This window comes from Oryx dammah, unplaced genomic scaffold (genome assembly GCF_014754425.2).
Source record: "Oryx dammah isolate SB20612 unplaced genomic scaffold, SCBI_Odam_1.1 HiC_scaffold_5, whole genome shotgun sequence".
NCBI classification, from domain to species: Eukaryota; Metazoa; Chordata; class Mammalia; order Artiodactyla; family Bovidae; genus Oryx; species Oryx dammah.
In genome coordinates this window covers 47,057,752-47,076,813 of record NW_024070189.1, presented here as the reverse complement: position 1 = coordinate 47,076,813, position 19,062 = coordinate 47,057,752, and the positions used below count along the sequence as shown (strand labels likewise).

The 19,062-nt window shown below is 36.6% G+C and overlaps 1 protein-coding gene across 2 annotated transcripts in view; it reads left to right on the top strand.

The window, feature by feature from the left end:
* G3BP1 (G3BP stress granule assembly factor 1) overlaps nucleotides 1–19,062 on the top strand; it is a 34,594-nt gene that overhangs the window by 3,230 nt on the left and 12,302 nt on the right. For both annotated transcript variants that reach the window (XM_040239544.1, XM_040239545.1), the window contains exons 2-7: nucleotides 9,299–9,411; nucleotides 11,637–11,718; nucleotides 12,166–12,339; nucleotides 16,133–16,223; nucleotides 17,010–17,103; nucleotides 18,090–18,291. In XM_040239544.1, the coding sequence (XP_040095478.1) occupies nucleotides 9,299–9,411; nucleotides 11,637–11,718; nucleotides 12,166–12,339; nucleotides 16,133–16,223; nucleotides 17,010–17,103; nucleotides 18,090–18,291 (756 nt within the window). The remainder of the gene's footprint in view (nucleotides 1–9,298; nucleotides 9,412–11,636; nucleotides 11,719–12,165; nucleotides 12,340–16,132; nucleotides 16,224–17,009; nucleotides 17,104–18,089; nucleotides 18,292–19,062) is intronic.

Sequence of the window (19,062 nt, the reverse complement as noted above, 5' to 3'; positions counted from 1 at the left end):
AATTTGGTATAAAGCCTGCATGTGTGCCCTAAACCAATTTTTCTTTTTGCCAGTTTATAACATTAGTCCCTTGATCGCTCAACATTTTGCAGTTAGATTTGTTTTTTAAAATATTTCAAAATTCAAGTATAAATTGTATATTCATTTAATTGTGCTTTAAGACTGCCTTGGCAAGGTTTATTGATTTTAAAAAGGAAGATGATTGTTAAAGTAGGTAGGTAAGAAAAGCTTTTTTTTCCACCTCTGGCTAGTCAGTTTTTAACAGCTATAGGACATTTAGTACAATACTGTCCTTCCAGCCATGGAGTTAAATTTGAGGTTCAGCAACTATAATGACTTGTAGTTGGTGAGCATTCTATGGTGAACAACTACATTTATGTTTTTAAATCTCAAAAATCAGCATTATGTTTATTTTTTTCGTATCCTTAGTCAGGCCCTCTGGCTTTGGTTGGGAAAACTTAATTGCAAACCTGATGATTAGATGAAGAGGGTGAAGAGTTAGGAAAAATTTGCACTTGAAGACTGGGAAGAGGAAGCTTACAGAGCAGAAAATAATTAAAAGTTCTCTTGAAGACTGTGGTCTTTGTAAATAAAATCAAGGCTTTAGATGACATGAAGTGATAGGTTTCCACTTCTGACCACTGGCCAGTCTTTTATGTCATATTGCTTAGCTGTTTAGCCTGTGTGATGTATTTCAGATATTTAATAAAAAACAAATACTAGAGATGGTTCATAGAAAAAACTGGCTTCTTGCATGGGACACACTTTGACTTGGTAGGAGTGTCATCCTTAAGTGGCTGTGTGGCAGCATCATTGCTTATTTGTGTAACCCTTTATGTATTTTTGAAGTTGCTTCACACATTTTAGGTGTTCTCATGTTTTTGCTTATAAGACCTAGAGCTCTGTAACCCAAGTAATTGTCTTAAACTATTTTGTAAAGCTTGTGGTATACCTAGTAGAGATATGTGCTAGATATATTTCCTCATTTAAAATTTCAAGGTTTTAGAATCTTGGAAGGCATCAGTGGCACCTGCCTTTTTAGTTTTTGGTTTTTTTTTTAACCTGCCTCAAGTATACCCCCTGTTTATCAACTATCTTAAGCTTACTCCTGGCATACATCCACCTATATTTTATGAGATCTAAAGCATAGGAAATTCATGTTTAAGGAATTTGATAGACGAAGTATTATAGAAGTATTTTTTCATCTTAGGCTAGATTTTTGCTTAATTGTAAATCTAGTTGACTGGGTTTTACTGCTGGATTGTGGGAGGGATATTAAAAACCAAGAAAAGTTAGTGAATTAAATTTCCCAATTCTTAAGTTTTTTTCTCTTGGCGAAACTTGTTTTTGAGGTAATTTTAGATTTACAGGAGAGTTGGAATACAGACATGTCTTGTATACCGTTCACTCATCTTGCTTGTTAGCATCATATATAATCATGATGCATTTATGACAGAAATTGACGTTGATAAAGTCCTGTTAACTAAAGGACTGACCTTATTTGTATTTCCTTAGTTTTTCCAGTGGTGTCCTTTTTTCTGTTTCAGAATCCAGTCCAAGTTACCACATTGCAGTTAGTTCTCCAGTCTCCCTGGTTTCGCTCCTCTGATCTGTGCCAATTTGTTGTATTTTCTTTGTGTTTAATGACCTTGGCACTTGATCTCAATTTGAGTGTACTTGGTGTTGGGTAGACTAAGGTTATAGATTTTGGGGAAAATACCAGAGGTGATTTAGCCTTCTCACCACGTCCCAGGGCACATAATATCAATCCTGGTTGACTTTAACCTTGATCACTACCTGGTGGCTACCAGGTAGTATTTCTTTCCTTTGCATTATTTTCGTTAGAAGCTAGTCGCTAAGGAAGGAGAGCCTTAGAATTTGTGAACATGTATTAAAGCTGCCACTGTAGGTAACTGAACATTTTGGGGGGAAAACGCTTAAGCAGATACTCTGTTTTTCTAGTTTCCCTGCTAAATTTTTCCATTTTTTAGTAGACATTGCCTGCAGCTCTTGAGGTATTCTCATGGTGATTCTATATTTCCCTTGTTTTTTCTACATTTAAAATTCTTTTGTAAGAAAGGTGTCTATTCTCATTGTAAAAAATTACTTATTTGGCTGTGCAGGGTCTTTACACAGGATCTTTAGTTGTGGCTCTGAACTCTTCATTACGGCATGTGGGATCTAGTTCCCTGACTAGGGATTGAACCCACGTTCCCTGCATTGAGAGCACAGTTTTAACTGGTGGACCACCAGAAAAGTCCTGTTATATTTTTTAAGGACGTCATTTTCCCATTTTTTAAACACTTTACCCATTAATTTTTAGATTTTTAGTTATTTTAGGGGGTTGTAATTTTTCTAACTTATTTTTGCTCCTTATTACTTTATTGTTTCAGTTGTTCTAGTTTTGACTTGTGTCCTTTTGATTGCCTATTTTTTTTTTTAAAGCATTTCCTTTGTCAGGTACTTCAGACTCACCTTGTATTTTTGCCTGTCCCATTTCTCCAATGAGTTGTCAGGAAGAGCTTTGAAGGAGGGTAACAGGTGGTGAATGTGAGGAGTTTGGAAAGTAGATTGAACAGTGGTAAGTTCAGTGATGGTTATGCTGCTTTTGCTGTGAGCTAGAGTAGCTTGGTTTCTGCAGTAGTTTCTCTGGTTCCTGGAAAGCATTTTTATTTCTGATGTTTAAGCCAGATTTCACGTGTTTGAATACATAGCATAGCCTTGCAGCAAACTTCACAATAGTTTAGTACACTTATGTTAGTAGACAGAAACCCTCACTGTTTATTTCTTCTTAGTGTTTTTGATAGGTGTTACAATAGAGTAAAAAAATTCCTTAAATGTCTCTGTCTCAGAATTGACAGTTAACACTCTCTTAAATTTGCTTACTTTCCTGTGTAGGTTCCCATTCTGCTCTCTTCTTGTGAGACAATCTTTGGTCTTTCCAAGCTGTTATATTAGTGGGTTAAAAAATAGCTTTATTGAGGTATGATTGACATACAGTAAACTGCACATACTTTAAGTGTAGAATCTGACAGCTTTTGGTGTTGTTTATACCCATGAAACCATCACCACAGCCAAGACCGCAGTGAAAATAGCACTTATCCCCCAGAGTTGTTCGTGTGCCTTTGCCTTCTCTCTCTCTTGTCCACTCCCACTCCTCCTCTGTCCCCAGGGATCCCTTACCTGCTTTCTGTCACTGAAGATTAGTTTATACTTTCTAGAATTTTTATATAAATGGAATCATACAATATGTGCTTCTTTTTTTTTTTTTTTAATTGCTGACTAAGGCACAGAGGAGCCTGGTGGGCTGCCGTCTCTGGGGTCGCACAGAGTCGGACACGACTGAAGCAACTTAGCAGCATTGACTGTTCTGTTCTGTAAATATACAACAATTTGTTTATCCATTCACCTGATGGTAGAAATTGGTTTGTTTCCAGCTTTTGGCTATTACAAATAGAGCTTCTTAAGAAACTGCCTAACTTTTCCAAAGTGGTTATACTGTTTTACATTCCTGCCAGCAGTGTTTGAGTGTTCCTTTTCCTCAATATCGTGGCCAACACTGTATGCTGCTGCTGCTGCTAAGTTGCTTCAGTGGTGTCCAACTCAGTGCGACCCCATAGACAGCAGCCCACCAGCCTCCTCTGTCCCTGGGATTCTCCAGGCAAGAACACTGGAGCAGGCTGCCTTTCCTTCTCTGCAACACTGTATAGTCAGCCTTTGAAGTTGTCATCCTGACAGATGTGTCAGTGGTACTTTACTGTGGTTTTATTTTGCATTTCTGTAATTACCGATGATATTGATGTTCAGCATTTTTCATAATTTCTTTGATGAATTGTCTCTAGGTCTTACACTAATTTTTTATGGGGTTATTCAGCTTTGAGAGTTCTTTATATATTCTGGATACAAGTTGCTTTCCAGATATTTACTGCAAGCCTTTGCCTTTTCATTCCCTTAATAGTCTCTCTTGCAAAATGAAAACTTTTTTGGCCACATCACCCAGTATACAAAATCCTAGCTTCCTGACCAGGGATCAGACCTGCACCCCCTGGCATTGGAAGCAGTGAGTCTTAACCACTGGACCTCTGGATAAGTCCCTGAAAGGTTTTAATTTTGATGGGAGTTCACATTATCAATCTGTCTTACTATAGAATACATTTTTGTTATATCCCAAAATGACCCAAGGTCATTAAGATTCTCTTTAGAATTTTTATAGTTCTAGGTTTCATCTAAAACTATTGAGTTAAATTTTAATATACTGTGAAGCTTGAATTGAGGTTCTCTCTGTATATATGGATATGCAGTTATTCCAGCACGATTTGTTGAAAAGAATACCGTTTTTCTACTGAATTGTCTGCCCTTTTGGAAATCAGTGTCTATTTATATGTGAGTATATTTCTTTATTCTGTTTGGTGGGTCTGTTTGTCTATTTTTATTTCCAGACTATTTAAAAAATATATTTACCTGTGTATCTGAACAATGTACTGTTTTACAGACACTGAACACACTTAAACGTTTCAGGGCTATCATACAAGTACATATTTGGCAGTGACTGTGTTTCTTAGATCTAGTTCTTACTGACTTTATATGACTGCTATAAATAGGGTGACTTTATATTGTAGTTTCCCAGAAATATCAATTGTATCACTTTTTAATCTTTTAAGTGCCTATGTGACTATCTTGGGGCTTCCCAGAATCTGCCTTCCAGTGCAGGAGACACAGGTTGGATCCCTGGATTGGGAACATCCCCTGGAGTAGGAAATGGCAACCGACTCCAGTAATTCTTGCCAGGAAAATCCTGTGCATAGAGGAACCTGGCAGGCTGTAGTCCATGGATACAGTCCATGGGGTGGCAAAGAGTTGGGCATGACTGAGCCACTGAGCAAAAATATACATGATGCTTTGTTTATATTTTTTAAAGAGTAGAAATTTTTACATGTAACATAGTGTGAACACACTAAAATCATTTTATCTTCACGATGTATGTTTTAAAAATTAAGATAACTAAGACGTGCCCCTGATTTGGTTTTACAGTTTAATTGGACCAGTTACATTCTGTGGGCATACAGGCGAGTCTTCCTATGTGGCATTCATGAGTGGAACACTGTTGTCATCAACTCAACCTAGAAGTTCAGTAAAACATAGTTTTATATTAGGTGCTTGGGCTTTTTGTAGTCCAAGGGTATTCTACAAAATTATTCTTAAAGGAGATAATCCTGTTTTTATTTTGCTAGCAAAATGGTTAAGGAAATAGTCTGGGTGACAGAAAATGGTGGATTGTAGAAATGTTTTCTTTTGTTACAGTTAATAGTTACAATATCAATATATTGTAACAGTTAATATTAAGTGCTTACTACCATACACTTAGTTCTTGCAGTTATAATTTTAATTTTAGAGCTGAAAGAACTGAGGGGCACTAGAGAAATAGTTTCTAGCTCAGGAATACAGTAGTGGATATATTTCTAAGTGGCTACGTTTTCCTTTACTTCTTTAGAACAAGAACTGTTCTGTAATTCCCCTTTCTCTAACCTAGGACCTTTAAAGTATTTCTTGAAAAAGTAAGAGAAAGTATAATTTTTAAAATATGTTTTTCTTATCCCCTATACCCCTTTTGGCTTATTATGACATATGACAGTCACAACATTACAAAGTTGGATATAAAATTAGTGGAATGTAAACTTGAATGGAAGTGAGTGATTTCTTCCCTTTCCCTTTATTTTTGCCAGGTCCTGTTTCTTTCATCACTGATCTTTCTAGACTATACTGATTTCCGAGTGATTTGTAATATATGCCCCCCAAAGTTTATCCTTTAGATCTGAAAGCAGTGTTAAAAGAGAGTGATCTCCAAATTAGATATATTTGGAATGTTCAGCAGACTTACTTATTTAATTTAGTCTTGGGAAAGTGGCATGTTAGATTTTAGGAATTCTCCCAGTCTTCACATCAGTAGGAGGAAGGAGGATTTGCTGCTGATAATTAACAAGGATAAGACTGTCTAGTTTAACAATTTCTGATTGTGGTACTTGCTTCATAGTCCAACCAGTAATGTATCCATTGGCTTGTGCTGTTATATAAGTAACAACCAGAATCCATAATATTCTAACTTTGCAAAAGCTCTTCTAGAAGGACACAGTGTTTCAGGAGTATTTAATAAATAAGGGAGGATCTTGAGAAATTTTTAGCCTATATTTTCATTGGTATGGATAGTTTCTAATTATAATAGATCAGGAACTGATAAAACATTAGTTTTTCTGAGAAAATGCAGTTTGATTTTGTTTGCTTTCATTATTTTAGATAGAATTTGAAAGAACTGAGAGTTCTGATGAACCAGGGTGATACTACTCTCAGAAGGTACGATGTTAACATATTCCTCATAGCTTCTGTTTTATGTTTGAACTAGAAATGATGCTGGAGATTTCAGAGAGCTAATTTACCAAATAAAATTTTTCTGATGAGAATTGATTGAGTCTCATATAGACTAAATCTTTTGGGTTCAAATGCCAACGTTTTCTTTTTTAAGTTTATTTTCAGCTGGGCTGGGCCTTCTTGCTGCATGTGAGCTTTCTGTAGTTGCAGTGGCTTCGCTTGTTGTGGAGCACAGGCCCTAGTGCATGCAGGCTCAGCAGTTGTTGCTCGCAGTCTCTGGAGTGTGGGACCAGTATTTGGGCTCCACAAGCTTAGTTGCTCCTCAGGATGTGGAATCTTCCTGGATCAGGGATCGACCCTGCATCCCCAGCATTGGCAGGCAGATTCTTAACCTCTCTACCACCAGGGAAGTCCTACAGTTTGTTTTTTTACTGGAAATGCTGACATTATTCACAAAACTTGTAGAGTATGGTCTTAGATTACTGAAGAACTTCCCCAAACATTTCGTAGTCATTGGTGCTGTTGGGTGTTCAGTGTTCTTAATTACTCTACAACATTTTATCCTTTCAAGATTTTTTTTTATGGGAAAGCATTTTTATTTAAACTTTGAGGCATAATTTGCAAACCACAAAATTATAGAATTTAAAAGTTCAACATGAAAAGATTTTTAGTTTTGTACAATAAGCCATCACTCAAATGCGTCGAGTCCTGTCACCCCGGGCAGTTACCCTCAGGTCCTTCCCAGTCTGTTCCCTCTCAGGCAGCTTAGATTTTTTTTTTTTCTAAGCATCTTTGCTTAGTTTTCTCTTTGACTTTTTCTTAATTATTGAAAAAAAAAATGTATCTGCTGTCATAATCTGAATTCTGGACAACCTTGACAGTTCAGCCTGACAAATGGATGATCAAAAATCTGCTTTGCTTGTATAAAATTCTAACCAAAAAGAAAAAAAGAAGATAAACCTCTTTTGTGATGAAAATGATGAATGAAAGAAAGCTTTTTATTCGTGAGTGTGTCAGATACAGTTTTGGAGCTAGAAAGTTACCTAAGAAATGGTCTCTTAAGAAACTTAACTCTTAAAGGAAGCTTGCAGCCTTCTTTCAAATGTTTTTATCTGACCATGACTTATGTAGAATTCTTGAAGCCATTGGCTGTTTTAAGAATCAGTCCCCCCTCTTTATTTTAAGCATTGAAGCAATATATTTTCTCAGCACTAAAATAATGTGTATTCTGTTACTTTTTCTTTTTTTCTCAATTATTGAGATACAATTGACAGAAGTATTATTTTTAAGTACTGCTACCATTTCCCTTGAACTGATTGGTTAATATTTATTATAGATGAGCTTAAAGGAGAAACTTGAGCTGTAGTTTCCTATTTAATGGAACCATATAGTGCTTATAGTGTGAATATAATCTTTGGGAGTCTGCAAGACTATGTGAGGTAGTCCTGAAATAAAGTATCATCTATTTGAAACATTTAAAAATGTTAATTGAGACCCTAGTTTGCAAGATACTCAATTCTATAAACTGTTAAACTAATAAGAAACTTGGTGAATAATACAGATTTTTCTGAGAAGCTTCAGAATTATAATAAAGAAAAAAATGTCACAAATGAAGTAAAGATCAATTTGCTATATAAATATAAATATGTTTCCCTTTCTTGGCTTTATGGCAATGACCTAAGATAAAACATTGATGATAATGGTGTAATCAAGCTGATGGAGTTATTATTTTTTTCAATTTGAATTATCTAGATAATCTCAAAGGGAAAGGAGAAGTTGTAGATGTGGTCTCTAAGTTTTTCTTTTTCTTAACCTTTAATTTTGTAACCTGGAGGATTTTCATCATTTTGCATGAGAAGATTGAATGTGGTAAGCAGTATTTGATAAAGTATTATTTAGAAATTTATAATGAAACTACTTAGTATCAAAGGATACAGTTAGATTGATGTTATTAGTCTAGTTTCATAGAGTTTGGTGAAACAAGTAATAAATGGTATATGTAATTTAAGAATAATGCTGTCATAGACTAGTGAAGGATAAACATCTCCACGTCCTGCTTGTGCAAGGACCGAATTCAATCCATTTTGCCCATTCTGTAAGAAAACTGTAATGCAATTTCTCTCATTTCTTCTTTATGCTGTAGTTAATTATACATACCTCTCTTTGCCTTTATGTTTATAAAGTTCAGGGTGATTTTATCTCCTCAAATGAAAAATTGGGTGATCTCATGCCAGATACTTTTTTGAAAGGGTTTTTAAAAGTAGTGAGCGACAGTATTTGAAAACTTAACCGTGTGCCAGGTGTCTTTTAAAATATTCCAGTGCACTCACTTAAAGTCTTAATTTTGAGATGGCAGGGATTATTTTGTTGAATAAAAACATCTTGCTTGTTACTTTTTGCCCGTTTTCGTTTTTTGATTTTGTTATAAACTAAGCAAGTTAGAATTTTTTAAAGGTAGTAAAATCTCTGATTTAGTTTGACTAAAAATGTGATATTGTGTATCTGTATTGTCGCACTTGAACTTAATACTGTCACAGTAGTGTGTTGTAATGTTACAGGTGGAACCCTCTTAATTGAGTTTACTAGCTTGGGAAAGTTGAAATGCATGTTGCAAATATGTACCTTTGACGTTGTTTTGTTCAGTTTACAAAAATTGAATATTGGGAATAATGCTGAGTTAATTCTTCATAGGGATATTTTTTTTCCCCATAGCATTTGTCTGATTACAGTAAATCTGAACGTATAAAATCTCCCTGGTCTATGTGGGTTTGCTTTGTTTCTTATAATGTTTATTCCTTTCAAAATCCAAGAATTGCTGAAGTGATCTTTTTGGTCTATTGAGTCAATCTCAGCTAAATGATTCAGTCTTCGCCCCTGCTCCTTTCTCCCTATACTTGATCTATCAGGTAGAACATATTTGAATTTTTTTTTCCAGGTTGAATTGACCAAAGCAATGGTTATGGAGAAGCCTAGTCCCCTGCTGGTCGGGCGGGAATTTGTGAGACAGTATTACACACTGTTGAACCAGGCCCCAGACATGCTACACAGGTAAAAATTTTTTTCCCTGAGTATCACCTAACTCTGTGTTTTAATGAGTATTTAAGATGCTCTTATTCCCTCAAGAGGGAGGAGACATATGTATACCTATGGCTGATTCATGCTGATATATCATAGAAACCAACACAATACTGTAATTAACCTTCAGTTGAAAATAAAAAGATTCTCTGATTTATTATGTGCTTTCTAGGGTTGTTGCATAAACATGCTTTGTAAGTACCAAAAAGTGATGGATAGTCAAATTGTATAATAGTAGAATATGTAAATATTTGAAAATTAGACAAAGTTTCCTATATATTATCAGAAAAATAATGCTTTAAATATAAATGTATATTTGTACTTTTGATTTATTTATTTTTTGCTTATTTATTTTTCTCTTGGTGAACCATGAATTATTTAGTTATGAATGTATTGAAGGTATAAGACTATTTTCTGACATATTTTTGTGTTAACATGCTTTAAAAAATTAGCATGTACTTTTTTTTTGGAAACGATTTGTTTGTTGTAAATTAAAACAGATGTATGAAATAAACATGGGAGTCTTTAGAAAAACAATGCTAATTTTCCTGTGTAGATGCAAATATTTTTATTATGCTGTGTTTTAGCTATAGTGTTATCTTACAAGGATAGTATATGTATCATATTAATTTTAATATCCATGAAATTTTTACTTTCAAAAAAATTGTTATGTTACTCCACTAATGATGAATATATAAGTTGCTTCCAGTATTTCTTCCTATAAACAATGCTGCAGTGTAGAAAACTCCTCAGTCTATTTCTGTGGAATTATTAGACTACTTTTTAGAAATTTCAAAATGTATGTGTATTTGTTAGACCAGAACTATTTTTTCTCCTTTACCTTTCTTGATCTTTAAAAAAAAAAGCAGCTCTTAGTGTAAGGTCTTGGGGAATAATTACCTTCATTTCACAGGTAAAGATACTAAGGGCTTAAAAACTTGCTGGTATTTACAGGACTACTGAGTGATAAAATAAGTCTTTAAACCATAAATATCCCCCTTTTTGTTATTTTTTGGTCAATTGTATTCTTTGCTTTTAGTAGTTAGATACCTTTAGAATTTAAAATGGAGTAGGAGTTGAAACAAACTAACCAAATATGTTTGTCACTGTTGTTACTTATTGATTCTAACGCATATATTTTTTCACATTTAATCTCTGAGGTACATTTTAGATACAACGAAAAGTGGATTAGCCAGCAGTGAACTAAGTGGCTGGCTGATGTGGAGCCTTTTAATAACTTAAAAAGTTGAAAGGTAGTTTGGGTATCCCTAAGGGCCCCAGATCTGTCCCTTTTTAGGGGAGCAGGGGGGAAACAATCAGGATAGAGAAAAATATGGGTTGGTTTGTGAAAGATACAGGTGCCAAGAAATCCTAATAGTGATTATCCCCGAGTTAGGGCATTGCGTGTGTGTGTGTGTGTTGGCAGGGCTGGGGCGGAAGTTGTTGGCACCTTCCTAATTCAGTATTGTTGTAATGAAAATAAAACAGTTGAAGAAATAGGTGAATTAAAGGTATGGAGAATTAATTAAGTCTGAAGCTCCTAATGCATCAGCAAAAATGGAACTCCTTAAACCCTTCTGCCTGAGTTACTGGGTTTTAATGGGAATTCATCACATGCATTCTCATATAGAAAAGGATTCTCCAAGACTATGGAGAGAATAGCTGTTTAGTCTTGTCCAGATCTTGCGACCCTTTGGATTGTAGCCCACCAGGCTTCCCTGTCCATGGAATTCTCCAGCCAAGAATGCTATAGTGGGTTGCCATTTCCTTCTCCAGGGGACCTTCCCCACCCAGGGATGGAACCTGAGTCTCCTGCATTGGCAGGTGGATTCTTTACCGCTGAGCCACCAAGGAAGTCCATAGATGTCCTTATCTATATCAAGACTACCTCTCTTCTCCATGAGTGAAAACAGAAACCTCAGTGTTACATGGCCTTCCTGAGGTGCACTACAAGATCCCTTCCAACACGATCATTCTTTCTTGAGACCTGGAACTTGTGACTTGCAAAAAGTCCTTGACCAAATTCATTCCCATTCAGCAAATGTTATGAATGTAGGGGGTGGATACATACAAAGATGAGAAAGAAAACACATTCGTGCCTCCAAGAATGTACTAGTGAAGCAGATGGGTTCAAATATGAACAGTAAACAGCTGGTCTTAGGATGCTTACAGATGACAAATATCTTTCTGTTTTACAGGTTTTATGGAAAGAACTCTTCTTATGTCCATGGGGGATTGGATTCAAATGGAAAGCCAGCAGATGCCGTCTATGGACAGAAAGTAAGCATAACAAGCTTTATGTAGGCTGTTCATCAGCTAGGAAATAACCCATAGAATTGAGGTGGATACATGCTTAATGTTTGTTGATATTTGAAAATTAAAATTATCAACTTCTGTTTGGAAATTTAGATCTTCAGTAACTACTTGATTTATTATTGAAATTTTTTTTGTTCATTTGGTGTGATATATTCTGAAGTTTTTTTATGTTTGAAGATAATTGGTTTTAGCATGGAGATCACCTATTGTAAACATGTTTAGATATGTTAATTAAAGACAATAATTTTAAAAAGTCAGGGTGTCACTGGAAATATAGTATACTAAGACAAATTACAGTGGGGTCTCTGTAGTTTGTAATTCAGATGTGCACAGATAAATGCTCTTTGTTGTGTTAGAAAGTTTTTGGTTATTCTTGGAGATTCTGCATTATCTCTTGCCTTGATTCCTTAGGAAATCCATAGGAAAGTGATGTCACAAAACTTCACCAATTGCCACACTAAAATCCGCCACGTTGATGCTCACGCTACGCTGAATGACGGTGTGGTGGTCCAGGTGATGGGCTTGCTCTCTAATAACAACCAGGCTTTAAGGAGATTCATGCAGACCTTTGTCCTTGCTCCTGAGGTATGAAAAAAAGATAGAAAAATTTGTACATGTCTTTCTAAAGACTGTTAATTTTTGAAATTTTAAATTTACAGAAATAGTACAGTAGTAACTCCTACATGTTATCTTACCCAGAGCCACATTTGTCCACATATTTATAATTCTATTTTTTTATATAATCCTTTTTCTATTTACCTTGTGTTTTAATTCTAAACTGTTTGAAAAGTAAATTGGAGACATTATGGCTAGTCATCTTCAGATACTGAAGTGAACATTTCTTAAGAATGAGCACTTCAAAGTCAGGAGGTATTTATCGGATTTCCTGGTGGTCCAGTAACTAAGACTTCCCCTCCCTCCCAGTGTAGGGGGCCCAAGTTTGATTCCTGAAGGTCCCCTGGAGAAGGACGTGGCATCCCCCTCCAATATTCTTGCCTGGAGAATTCCATGGACAGAGGAGCCTGGCGGCTACAATCCATAGGGTCACAGAGTCAGACATGACTGAGCGACTAAGCAGCAGCAGGGAACTAGATCCCATGTGCCGCAATTAAGACCTGGCACAGCCAAATAGATAAATAAATACAATATTAAAAAAAATTGTGATACAGTTATTCATCTATAGTCCATATTTAAATTTTGATTACTGTTCCAGTGATACAAAGAATAGTATTTTTTTTCCTTATCTAAGATTCAGCTCATTATGACACATTGTGTTTAGCTGTTATGTCTTTTTGGGCTCCTTTAATCTGCTGTAATTCATTAATCTTTTGTTTATCAAGATGTAGACTTAGCAGCAGCAGCAGCAGACATTTTTAAAGGGGATAATCAAGTTACCATGTAGAATGTGTCAGTTTAAATTGTCTGATAGTTCCTTATTAGTTTTACGTTATATGTGTCTTTCAGCATTTGTTATCATTTAATCCTATTATTACCAGAGAAGGCAGTGGCACCCCACTCCAGTACTCTAGCCTGGAAAATCCCATGGATGGAGGAGCCTGGTGGGCCGCCGTCTGTGGGGTCGCACAGAGTCGGGCACAACTGAAGCAACTTAGCAGCAGCAGCAAAAACACATATTGGTTAGCAGTGGAATTAAGAGAGTTGCAATAACTCTGAAGGACGTGAGATATTAGTTGCTCAGTCATGTCTGACTTTATGCGACCCCATGGACTATAGCCTGCCAGGCTACTCTGTCCATGGAATTCTCCAGGCAAGAATACTTCAGTGGGTTGCCATTTTCTTCTCCAGGGGGTCTTCCTGACCCAGGAATCAAACCCCAATTCCAGGCAGATTCTTTACCATCTAAGCCACCAGGGAACTCTACAGTTTTCTAAAAGGAGAGATGAAGGAGAAGAAAAGAATATGTGTGTGTACATATATATATATATATATATAGCTTCCCTCGTAGCTCAGTTGGTAAAGAATCTGCCTGCAGTGCAGGAGACCCCTGGGTTTGGTTTGATCCCTGGATTGGGAAGATCCCTTGAAGAAGGAAATGGCAACGCACTCCAGTATCCTTGCCTGGAAAATCTCATGGACAGAGGAGCCTGGTGGGCTGCAGTCCGTGGGGTCACAAAGAGTCGGGCACGACTGAGCGACTAACATTTACACTTAGTCCTATTATTAGTATTATTTAGTTAAGGTGATGGTCACCAGGTTGACGTGTAAAGTTAATGTTTTGGCTTTTATCATCAGAATGTAAACTATGCTTGCTTCTTCTTTATTCATTGTGTTTTTGGCTGCGCTGAGTCTTTGCTGCGCGCTCTACCTGGTGGCGAGCTGGGGCTGCTCTTTATTGCAGCGGCTTCCCTTGCTGTGGAACTTAGGCTCTCGGTGCGTGGGCTTCAGTAGTCGTGGCTCACGGGCTTAGTTGCTCAGGGCTTGTGGACTCTTCCCAGACCTGCACTGGCTTGATGGGTTCTTAGCCACTGTACCACCAGGGGATTCCCTGTGGGCTTCTTTGAGACTGTGCATGTACTTATGTTCTTCATCAAACTTTTTAGGTATTAGTTTTAAGCATTCATGAATTCTTGCTACTCTGATGGGTGCAAATGCTGATCATCTAATTTTTTTTTGTCTATTCGTTGGCATTCTACTGTAAGTAGCTTTACCTTTTCTCCTATCTATCATGGGATCTTTGTTTAGTAGATTTAATTAATAACTTTTATCGATTTCTAAAATGTCCCAGATCTGCTAAGTGTGAACCCTTTTGAGTGGGTTTGGTTTTTTTGTTTGTTTGGGGGTTTTTTGGGAACAGGGCACTCCATGGCACAGGAGCTTTCAGGATCACCTTGCATTTTCCCTGCTCTATCCTCCACTCCAGTTTTGGAATCAACTGTTACTTCAAGGAGTCCTGTTTTTTTTTTTTTAGTTATCATGAAAGGACCATAGGTTTATGTTGATTAATTGCATTTGAAGTGTCTTCTCGCCTGGTCCAAAATGAGCAAAGTTAGGAATCCTGTCTGTGATCTGTGTGAGCATGTGGAAGGGGCTCATGATGACTTGCTGGCTGAAAGTTTTCTCTAGCATTACCCTTAAGATAATTTTCTGTTGAAGGACAGTGAATCTAAAAATCCCTGTCATTTTACTGTTTAAATATAAAATAACTCAGTTTGTTTGAAAAATCATGTGAAATCAGTTTTGTCATGATTTCTTGAGAAGGCTTAGATTATCTTTAGTGTTAAAATTGTTGATTGACTTAAATATGCAAGAAATCATGGGATATTAATAAATGTACTTATATCTTTCAAGAGGAAGATTTCAATATTACCTTAGTATAATGGATTGTTTCATAAACTGTCTCATTTAATAATCAAAACTCTAGTATGAGTTCGTATCCCTCATTTTACAGGTGAAGAAACAGTCTTAGAAATTGAATGACTAGTAAATGACATAGATTTCAGCATAAGTGTGTCTTATACCTAGGGTAGGCAAACCTTTTTAGTTACACCACATTTGAGAGCTTGTGTCAGTATTCTTGGCTACAGATTTAGGGGATTTTAAAATACGTAGTTGATAATAATGTATTTATTGTTCAAGAAATGATTTGAGATTTGGGCTTTGGCAGCTTAAATAATTGGTCAATTTCTAGATATTCATTTTTAGATATTCATTCAGCACTTGGTATATATGAGTGCTTCTTAACAAACATGTTAAGTCTTAAAATCTTGGAGATTTTAACCTATTTGAGGGTAGGGCAAGGATCTTTTCCACCTTGACTTAAAATTTGAGCCTGGATAATTTTGTTGTCAGGGCTGTCCTGTGCAATGTAGGATGCTTAGCAACATCCTTGCCCTCCACTCAGTAATTGTCAGTTCTACTCCTCAATGGGAGAGCTGAAATGTCTCCAGAAGTTGCCAAATGTCTGTTGGGATGGGCAATACTGCCATTAGTTGAGAACTAATAAGTCTGTTGGACTGCAAGGAGATCCAGCCAGTCCATTCTGAAGGAGATCAGCCCTGGGATTTCTTTGGAAGAAATGATGCTATAGATGAAACTCCAGTACTTTGGCCACCTCATGCGAAGAGTTGACTCATTGGAAAAGACTCTGATGCTGGGAGGGATTGGGGGGAGGAGGAGAAGGGGACGACAGAGGATGAGATGGCTGGATGGCATCACCAACTCGATGGACGTGAGTCTGAGTGAACTCCGGGAGTTGGTGATGGACAGGAAGGCCTGGCGTGCTGCAATTCATGGGGTCACAGAGTTGGACACGACTGAGCAACTGAACTGAACTGAATGGCCCAGGGTGATTTGGTGTAGGGTAATTTGGAGTTTGAAAAGCCTGCTGATAAATGAAAACTTTTTGTTGATATTACAGGGCTCTGTTGCAAATAAGTTCTATGTTCACAACGATATCTTCAGATACCAAGATGAAGTCTTTGGTGGCTTTATCACTGAACCTCAGGAGGGTAAGTTACTTGTCTAAAATTTTTTTTGGATGGCATCAGTTTGACTTGGAGAGAGTGTAAGTTTCTTGAATGGTTTCATAATTCTCTGTATTTTTCATTAGTAACTTTTAATTGTTAAGATGTAAGAAATCTTGGCAATTTTAACCTACTTGAGGCTAACCACTTAGTCTATGCCACTGGTATTGATGGGACGCATCGATCCCCTAAGTTAGTAGACAAGTTACGGCAGCAGTAGTAGCATCTTGGTCACAGTTTGTGTAGGACTCTGCAGAAGTTTAGATGGTTCCTCCACTGCAGTGGGGTGTGTTACTAGAGTGGAACCCTAAGTAAGTTTTAGGAATTGAAACCTTGTAATGGTCAGCATATATAAGATGCTCTGGAGAGAGACTATATTTTAGTGTTTTCTATATGACTGAGAATTCTAAGTACTTTGTATTTATTTAAGGCTGTACTACAACAACCTTGCAAATAAGTACGTTATGTACTGTTGTTCCCATTTAATAAACTACAGTACAGGAGTCATTTGCCTGATGTCATATAGCTAGTTAGCTGGTAGACCATTTGTTGGGTTACCTCAGATTCCATGCTTATAATCCAGACATTAAAATAGCCTTAATTCTGTCCTTAAATCCTGTCTCATGATTTTATCCATTTGCCCTATTTTCTTTATCTTTTATGTGTATTTACTTATATCATTGCCTTTTTTTGTCATGATGAACATTGTGAAAGTGAATATATTTGAATTAAGTGAACCACAAAGATGTTAAATTTTTTTTTCTCATTTAGAATCTGAAGAAGAAGTAGAGGAGCCTGAAGAAAGACAGCAGACACCTGAGGTGGTACCTGATGATTCTGGAACTTTTTATGATCAAACTGTCAGGTAAGGAAAACTTTGTTCATTTGTCCAGAGCTGCATGAAAACTTGGGTTGTGTAGTCCTGTTTGCTGGAGGGCAGCCATAATGCTCAGAATTGTCTCAGTGATAATTTCCCAGAAGAAAGGTTTTGCTTTTGGTGTCTAACATAAATATATAAAGCATGTTTAATATAGATTGCACTCTGAGGCCTACTTAAATAGTACCCAGAAGTAGCTTTTTGGTTCAGTTTTTTCCTTCACCATAAGTGGAAATAGATTTGGGATTTATCGAGTGTTAATACATAAAGACATAGCATTAAGTGCTTTGAGAGAACTAGAAGGTGTGATGGGACTGACTTTACTCACCTGGGTTGCTGGTTGAAAATGAAGATTCGTTATCCTACCACAAGCCTACCAAATTAGAAGTTCAGAAGGAAAGCATATGCAGTTTTAAAAGACTGTTCCTATGACTTACGTGGAAGTTTAAGAACTATTTTGAATTACAGCTGATTTTTTTTTTTTCCCTCCAAAATTCCTTGTGTTTTTGGCGTGAGAAAATGTTTTGGTTGTAAAAACCACATGACATTTTAACCATTTTCAAGTGTACTTTATAGTAGCGTGAAGTATATGCACACAGTTGTGCAACAGATATCTAGAACTTTTTATCTTACAAAACTGAAACCATACCTATTAAGCACCTCCCTTTCCCCCCTGCCCACCGCCTAGTAAGGGTTTTGTGATATATGATAGGTAAATTGTGATAATTTGAGATTTTGAGAAACAGTGGTCTAGTTCCTTTTGATATGGTTGATGCATTTACTTAATCAGAATCTAGCAAATCTGACTTGCTCATCGAGGGCTTTTCTGAAAAGTTCTCATGTTTTAATACTCAAATACATAATTTGTAGATATTTGTGGGAGGAGGGAGCTATTTTTAGGTTCAGGTCTCTATAGGAATTTCTTGCTAAATCAATGGAAGCAGAATGATATTTCTCAAATTTTACTGTGAAAGCAATGACTTAGAAGAACATTTAGAAGAACCTGTTGCTGAACCAGAACCTGAACCGGAACCAGAACCAGAGCAGGAACCTGTATCTGAAGTCCAGGAGGAAAAGTCTGAGCCAGTATTGGAAGAAACTGCTCCTGAGGATGTTCAGAAGAGTTCTTCTCCAGCACCAGCAGACATAGCCCAGACAGTGCAGGAGGACTTGAGAGTATGCAGCATGTCTTCAGTTTTATTCTGCTTCTTTCTGTTGTAAAAAATCTCTCTTCTCCTTTTTTGTTGCTAGGATGACTTTTGTAGGTGAATTTTTGTATTCATTTGGGGAAAGTCTTCCATATTGAGCCATACCTCAGATAAGATGCATATTGCTTTATAAAGTCAAAAGTAGTTTTTTTCCCTCCTCTAAGGAAATTTGAATACAGACAAGAAGTTTTGGGTGCTATATTGTTGCCATATCAACAAACTGTCTTTTTAATACTACATTCAAATTGCATGTTACTATGTGCTTGTTACACAAAAAAATGATAGTGTATTTTCAAAAAAATAACATGGCACAGCAGACTTTTCCTGCCCTTTTCTGTGAAATCTAATTGAGGACAACTTTACAGTAGAAGTAGAAACTAACTGTAATATGTTCTAATTAGAATAATTGATTTCAAAAGTTTGAAGCTTTTCAGCTACCTTTCATGAGTCACACCAGGATGATACTGGCTGAATTCACAGAACCTTTATAGCTGATGCTCTGTGAAGGAGTATGTTTTAGTGCTGTATTTATGCGGCCAGGGTTCTTAAATTGTTATTTGTCTAATTAAGTGTCTTGAAATTTTCTGGGCATTATTCTATGGGAACTGTCAGTAACCTCCCTGGTTTGTAGTTTGCTGCTCTGTATAAAATAGGTGTGTAGGTGAGTAGTAAAGAGGAATGGTGACATGACTGTAGCTTGCAGGTGGAAAATGATGTTTATTGGAGTGAGAGTAGATGA